The following is a 7,544-nucleotide window of genomic DNA, read 5'->3' on the forward strand; positions in this document are numbered from 1 at the left end:
CCCCGGCCTCGGGCCCCTCCGCCGCGGCGCCCGCTCTCCATGGTGGCCGCTCGCGGCGCCCCGGGCCTCAGCCGCGGCCTCGCTCTCCGCGGCAGCCCCGCGTTGCGGCGGCCCGGGCCCCTTCGTGGCAGCCCCTCACCGTGGCCTCAGGCCTCTCCCCCAGCCCCGCGCTCCATCGTGGCCCCTCACCGCGGCCTCGGGCCTCCGTGCCAGCCCAGCGCCAATCTTGTACCCCAGGCCCGCTCTGTCCAGCCTAAACCTCACATTTTTTTTTTTGTAAACAGCCCTTTTTAAACTTAAACCAGTGCCCCAGCTCTGCTAGTTGAGCTCCGGGAAGGGAGCCCGGCCAGCCTGGACCACCGCTCAGAGCCACTGTGGGCTTCACGAGCAGTCCCACGAGTGTCCAAAAACGGTGTTTTTCCCTTTCCTCCCTCCCCAGATGAAGTGATCCGCAAGCGGCTCCTCATCGACGGCGATGGTGCCGGGGACGACAGGAGGATCAACCTGCTGGTGAAGAGCTTCATTAAGTGGTGCAACTCTGGATCTCAGGAGGAAGGGTATTCCCGTTCGCAGTCTTCGGGAATTGCTGTTGATTTGCATTTAAATGGAAATTTAGATGAACTTACATTTATTTCGAAGGAAAAGAAAAAAGCCTCTTATGGTAAAACATATACCTCTGCTTTTTGGTATGGCTCTGTGGCATTTCCAGTGCAAACACTGCACCGTGGTAGTAAATGAGGACCTGAAATGGTTCAGAAGTTACTGAATAAGCTGTATCCTGCAATCTAGCAGTGCTGCAAATGCCCTCGAATTGGCACACCACTTACTGATCCAGGTCCAAGAGTCCCGTTATTCTAACAGGATCGTGACTTGGATGTTTTCGTTGGCAGTTCTGCATTTGTTCTGCTGGAGAAGGACAATGGTATTGGTCTTGCTGCAATTGCTTTATTTTTGTAAAGAGACCAAAGTTGTAAAAATGACCAATGATGTGGTATTTCATTGTGGGGATCTCTACAGTGGTTGGATATAAATTCCAGGAAGATACTTCTATATGCAGAGAAGTGGTAGAGTATTAAAGTAATAACCTAGGTGGACATAGAGGCTGTCCAAGTTGGGAAGTTTATAAAGCAACAAGCAAATTGATCCAGGGATTAATATTAACTTTGCACCTTTAAGGACATGATGATAGAATTTGTTTGCACATTGTTTCTAACTGTGCTTTCAAAAAGTATGTGTTGAATCTTTGGAATGCTTTATTTCTTTAATAATTACTGTTATTTAACTATTGTTTGAATTACTCATGTAGACTGTGTAAAAAGGTAGGTGAGTATTTTATGCTGCTTAGGAATAACTGTCTTGTCTTTTTTCAGTTACAGCCAGTACCAACGAATGCTGAGTACTTTATCACAGTGTGAATTTTCAATGGGAAAAACGCTTCTCGTGTATGATATGAACCTGAGAGAAATGGAGAATTATGAAAAAATCTACAAAGATATAGGTAAAGAGGAAACATATTACTATTGGACTATTATTTGAGTATGAGGAAGCTTGAGCCAGGGTTGGTCAGCCTAATGTATGCATGCATATGACAAATGATTTTATTTTAATATATAGCACTGATACAAAAGCTCTAAAGCATCTTGTCAGTGTCTAAAACACATCCAAATAAAGTTTTCCTTTTTTAAGTACTGAGTGTGTGCTATTTTGAGGATGCTGGAGCTATGAAGCCACCATGTTACAACTGGCTCTTTATCTTTTTATAGTGTAGCAACTGATTTGTTGACATGTATTTGATTTTGATACAATTCTGTATATCTTTTTGTTAAAGAGAATAGTATAGCTGCAGCGCACGAGAAGATTTCCGAATGCAAAAAGCAAATCTTGCAAGCAAAAAGGATTCGAAAAAATCGCCAAGGTAAGGAGAAAAATCTGTGTTTTCACATTGAGACTGACCATCTACTTTAAAATCAAAATATTATACTGTTATAAATTACATACTTCTTTGTTTACATTCCTCTTTATTTACATACAAGTTTGAAAACATTGAACAGTTTTTCCAGCAGTAATTAAGAATTGAAACTGATATATAATATGTGATTTTTGGTTTCAGAGTCTATAATATGTGATTTTTGGTTTCAGAGTCTATGTTCTCAGAATTATTTAGACTTAACAATATAAAAAAATATATAATTTTTTTCCTTTCAGAATACGATGCATTGGCCAAAGTCATACAGCATCATCCAGATAGGCATGAAACACTGAAGTAAGTATGAGATTGCATTAAATTATATCAGAAGTCAGAAGTCACCAGATTTGACTTTTCCCTAGTTTCCATTTGATTTTTTTTTTAAACACAAGGAAAAAAATGAGTGTCAGGTGTCATTTTAAAACTGTGTTATCAGCAATGTTTTAATTAATCTTCATTTGTTTGGGTTCAGAGTCATTGCTAATAACTTTGCATTTTAACGTATTTTATTAAGGTGAATGTGTGAAACTCGAACTTAAATGAATGTCTTTATCAATTTACCAGTGACAAGTCGGTTAAAAAAGAGAGCTAGTAGGGAAATGCTGTAAAGTACATGTTGAAGGATTCAGTAGTCATGGAAGATATACAACACAAGCAAGTAAAATGGAATGCCAGAAAAGAGAAGAAAGCTCTTAGGTTCATTGTATGTTTTTCCTCTTAGTAATTTATAACCCAGGAAGAACAACTATAAATTACTAGCTTGTATATCACAATCTAGCCTGCCCTGGAGTGCAGGTTAGACCTACCTGTGGTCCAACTCGTCCTACATGTAACTAACAGTATTGCGTGTTGGATTTGGATTGATATCTGTGCTTTTGGGTCATTTTGGACAGCTCAGGGTAGATAATATTTTTGAACCTAATCAAATCACAGAAATATTCCAGGACTTATTGCAGCTACATTTTTTTTTTTTTCCCTTAACCTGATTAAGATGTAGCTGGGATTCGTGTTCTCATTTAAATGCAGCTTGGGTCTGTTCTGTTGCTCCATGTCTGAAATTGTAGATGGAAGCTGTATTTTCATATTCTGTGGTCTTTTGTAGTCGTTACCACAACTTTGGTTATTACAGTTCTTGAGCAATTTGGAAACTTCTAACTTTTGCTAGTTAGTATGTGCTATTTATCAAATAAAAATTCATGATAAAGAGTTACCAGGAATGCCTGTTTTTTTCCAGATAAATCGATTGATTAAGATTAGAAACAAGTAAATAATAATGCACTTTTGAGAAGAGGCGAGGTAGTTTAGATTTCTTAGATTTTCTGTTTTAATTTTGCAAAACACTTCTAAGCATAAGTATCTTAATCAAAGCTAGAATTGGCAACATAAGATACCCAGTAAATTTGGCTTTTTGTCCTTCCATATACTTCATTTTCTCCCTTTCTTAGAAGAGTATGTTACAGTTAGAAACACCATATTAATGTGCTATAAGAATGTCTATTTTTTTTCTTTCATATCCTCAATCAGAGGAACAGATTAAATTTTAGCAGAATGTGATTCTCTTTTACAGGTAGAGAAACAGAATATAGGAACAGCGTAGAAAAAAAAATAAGAGGAGTTTAGTTCTTAAATAAGAAATTGTTAAATGACCTCTCCAAGTGAATATATTTTAAATATAGACACAGATGAAGTTTTCTTCCAAAACTTTTAATTACAAGCTGTCCCTGCTCTTCAGTTTGAGGAAAGTGTACAGAATGTAAGCTACTGTGAATCAAGAAAGACCACCCTTAGATTAGAATGAGAAGGCCTCAGGAACAGCATCACATTGTTCACGGAACTGTTAATCACCAAAAACACCAGAGAAGACTTCTCATCAGAAGAAATGTCACGGTTTATTGAAAGAATTACATTTATAGCTTTTGCAGGTTGTGTGGCACAAGAGGATAAAATTCAGAGAAATACTTCTTTTATGCTTCTAAGGGGCTGGTTCTTGGAACAACCAGTTCCGGAGCACAAAAGAAGGGAAACTCTTATCGACTTAGTCACACCTAAGGCACAAGAGCCAATTCAGAAGGATTCACTAAGCAGCAGAGCCCTCAATGTAATTAACTGCAGTATGAGAAGAGCAGTTAGAACACCGTGAAATGACACTGAATCTTAGAAAAAGGGATAGGAAAATGAGAAGGCAAGGCAAAGATTCTCTGGAGCTGAAAATAAAACTGCAGATGTAGCTTGGATGTTACTAGGAAAAAAATAACCACTAAAATGGAACTTTTTCACAACTATCCACACAGGGCTGGGACACTTTCTGCAGTTCCCTGCCCAGGCTGCAGAAGCTCTCAGTGCTTCCAAGCAAGCCCTTCATTCCCATGCTGACCCCTATGTGGCTCTGCCTGGTAATTAATCAGGGATAGCCAGTCTCAGTCTAGCTAACCTTTAAAGGAACAGATTGTTCTCATTACAGAGACTGTAATTTATAGTAGGCATTAGAGAAAAACTAGCAGGGCCCAGCTGGAGGTAGGAACACGTCTGTGCAGGAGCTGATGTTCTAGTCTCTTATGAAAGCTATGTGACAGTACCTATTACTTCTTGCCTTATTTCAAAAAGAATTGTGGTGGTCTGAGATGGGCCTGAGTAAGAGCAGAGAAAAAAATGGTTTTGAGGCAATATTAAACATTGTGTGCGCAGGCATTAGCTGTGTCTTGTGGTTTTATCTAAAACGTGGATTATTCCACATGTACCTGCTATAAAGTGGATGTGTCATCCACTACTGCTTCTGGTCTGGCCCTTTTTAGAAATAAGATAGTACTATGTATTTGATCAAGTCTGGCAGTTATGTTTGTGTGCTGGATATGTAGGTTTATCAGGTATGTTTTTTTTCATGCTAATGCTAGGTTTTTATATAATCAACTCTTATCAATATAGAAAAGCCTGTAAAAACGTGAAGCTTGTAGAACTGTGTTTAATGTGACTGCTTCTTTCATTTTTGTTGTATGAAAAAGTAAAGGATCTTGTGTATGTGCCAGGATTGAATTACTATGGGCCAAATGCCCACTATACAATTACATTCCAGCTTGTCAGCCTTGATTTCTATAAATCCTAATTTCTCAAAGTCCTGAAATGATAAATTTATGACATAATAGTTTAACCTTTAACCAGCTTTACATAAATGTTGTTTTCATTTATTATGCTTTATATAGATTTTCGCAGATGTTATTTATATTGTTTAATAGTTGTTTTTCCTCAATTTGGTTAAAATTTATTTTTCAGAAACTTCACAGAAATTTTAAAAATAATATGTCAATTTCTTTCAGGCAGCTAGAGGCTCTGGGGAAAGAACTTCAAAATCTTTCTCACATTAAAGAAAATGTTGAAGATAAGGTAGGTTTTCATAGATATTTTGTATAATTATTTAATAGGAACATAATTAATAAAGAATCTGCTATGACTTGTTTGGCTGTATGTGCACTGTGTTTCCTAAAATACATATTTGTGGTTGCAGTTGGAGCTGAGAAGAAAACAGTTCCATGTTCTTCTAAGCACCATCCATGAACTTCAGCAAACCCTGGAAAGTAAGTGGTGTTATGTATGAATAACATGTGTTCATGCTCTAGAAAATGGTCTGTGCTAGGAGAGTGGAAGCAAGGACGCCTTGAGCAGCAGGATAGCAACGTGCAGTAGGGCTGGGTGACCTCTCACATAGGCAGTGTTTTTTCCAGTAGCTGTCCAGAGCCTGAGTCTCCTCAGAGTTATCTGTAGCCAACAGATTTCTTTAAAATACAGAGATTAAAAATGACTGATTGAATGTCTTTTCTCTATTGCCCATTGAAATAAAAAAAAGGTAATCTTGCACATAGTTTCCAAGCTTATTTGTACGATCCCTGTTTCAGTACTATTGAACATGTCACTGCCATCATGGTACCGTTTGAGCTCGTACTAAAAAGAATTTGGAATGTAGAAAAGCTGAATGATTTACCTACTCCTACAGGAAGTCTGAAGTAGAGGAGGGACTAAAACTAAAGTTCTGTTCAGGAATTTAATCAGTAAACTCATCTTTTATCATACAAATACTTGATGCTTTCAAATCAGTGTCTACTTTTCGTGCTGTAGTAGAGATAATACTGCTTTAAACATTATTTGTTGGATATATGCCCTGTCTTCCAAAGACAGAATAGTTGGTATAGTCTATGTGCACAACCCAATTAACATACATAGACAGCTGTAAGAGCAGACTTTCATTCTCTAAGGCCCTTCACACCTTGCTAAGCAGAGTGAACTGTTAATCTCTAGGTGCACTTTAGCAGAAGCTTATTGTTATTAAGCATTAGCTAGTGTTACTAATACTTAAGGCTTCTGTAGAATGTGTAGTTGACTTTTATTTGGTTCGAATTTAGCATTTTTATAGTGAGATATTCAATTACAGACTTAAGACAATCAATGCTAAATATTTAACTGCGACCCAACTCAGTAGTATAGCTTGTAAATATAATCTTGCCGTGTTTGACTGACAGTAATGTTCAATTGTAGATGATGAAAAACTTTCAGAAGCTGAAGAATCTCAAGAAACCCAGATGGAAACAGAGACCAAGCAGTAGATGCACCTCACACTTAATACAGATTGTCCCAATGTCTTGTCTTTGTGTTGAAACCAGCAGTAAAAGAGCAAGTGCTGAAAAAAGAGAGTTTTCCACTGTTCCTGTGAATTTGACCAGCATAGGAATTCCAGTTAATATTTTTATACAAAAATACTTGTTTTGCTTGTACTCCAGAAAACATTTTCCAGTCTGTGTAGGTAGGTACTTTGTGCTAATCTACAAACTTTGTAATACAAGACGGGAAAGACAGTCTTGGCCCCTAAAAGGTGAATCTTCTGTTTGGTTCATGTAAACTGTTTGCAAACATTGTTAATAAAGGTCATTTACAGACACTTCCCTATCTTGAAGTGAGCATTGAACCTAACTAATAAGGACTCCTTTTCTTACCCGACGTTGCACTGATACCAACACTTCTTTCCCCGAGTTCCAACTTACATATCCTACTCCAATTGTGACCTTCCCAAGAGGCGAGTGTGCTCCAAGCTTTTGTAAGGAGGGGGGAAACCAAGGGCAGAGGTAGGTTGTGCCAGTACCTGTTAGGCATGTTCTCAAAACACCAGTTAAATCAGCCCTCCAGGGGTCTGGGTAAAAGAACATCACATTTCAGATCTCATTCAGGCTGAGTCATCAGCCTAAGCGGTTGAAGTAAAAATAATATTAAACGGAATGGAGCCTTGCTCTCAGACTAGATGGCAGCTGAGGGACATTTCCAGCATTGCAGTTTTGGACTAAATGCTGTAGAATTCCCACTCACAGTGGCTGTGGATCTGTGCGCATCAGGCTGGGTGAACATATCCTAGCTTGTTTTCCCTGCATTCCAGGTTTGCTAAAGGCAAGCTGGCTGAATTAGAAGCCATACAACTGCCGTAGCCCAGTGGAGCCCTGCACTAATAAGCTGTCAAAAATCAGAGGATGCTCAGGTTTGCCTGACAACCTGTGCAGACCTGGAGTCCTTGTGCACTTCGTGAGTTTTGCAGTTGGAGCTG

General features: G+C 38.7%; 1 protein-coding gene across 1 annotated transcript; it reads left to right on the forward strand.

Annotated features, from left to right (window-relative positions):
* Nucleotides 1-358: 358 nt before the first annotated feature.
* Nucleotides 359-6,860, forward strand: THOC7 (THO complex 7). Its single transcript, XM_026052716.1, has 7 exons — nt 359-557; nt 1,371-1,498; nt 1,829-1,915; nt 2,206-2,263; nt 5,278-5,344; nt 5,466-5,535; nt 6,491-6,860. Exons 2-7 carry the CDS (start codon nt 1,390-1,392, stop codon nt 6,556-6,558), a joined length of 459 nt encoding a protein of 152 aa, XP_025908501.1. The 5' UTR covers nt 359-557; nt 1,371-1,389; the 3' UTR covers nt 6,559-6,860.
* The last annotated feature ends 684 nt before the right edge of the window (nt 6,861-7,544 follow it).

The sequence above is a fragment of the Nothoprocta perdicaria genome, unplaced genomic scaffold (assembly GCF_003342845.1).
Source record: "Nothoprocta perdicaria isolate Ctin4 unplaced genomic scaffold, notPer1 scaffold_9, whole genome shotgun sequence".
NCBI classification, from domain to species: Eukaryota; Metazoa; Chordata; class Aves; order Tinamiformes; family Tinamidae; genus Nothoprocta; species Nothoprocta perdicaria.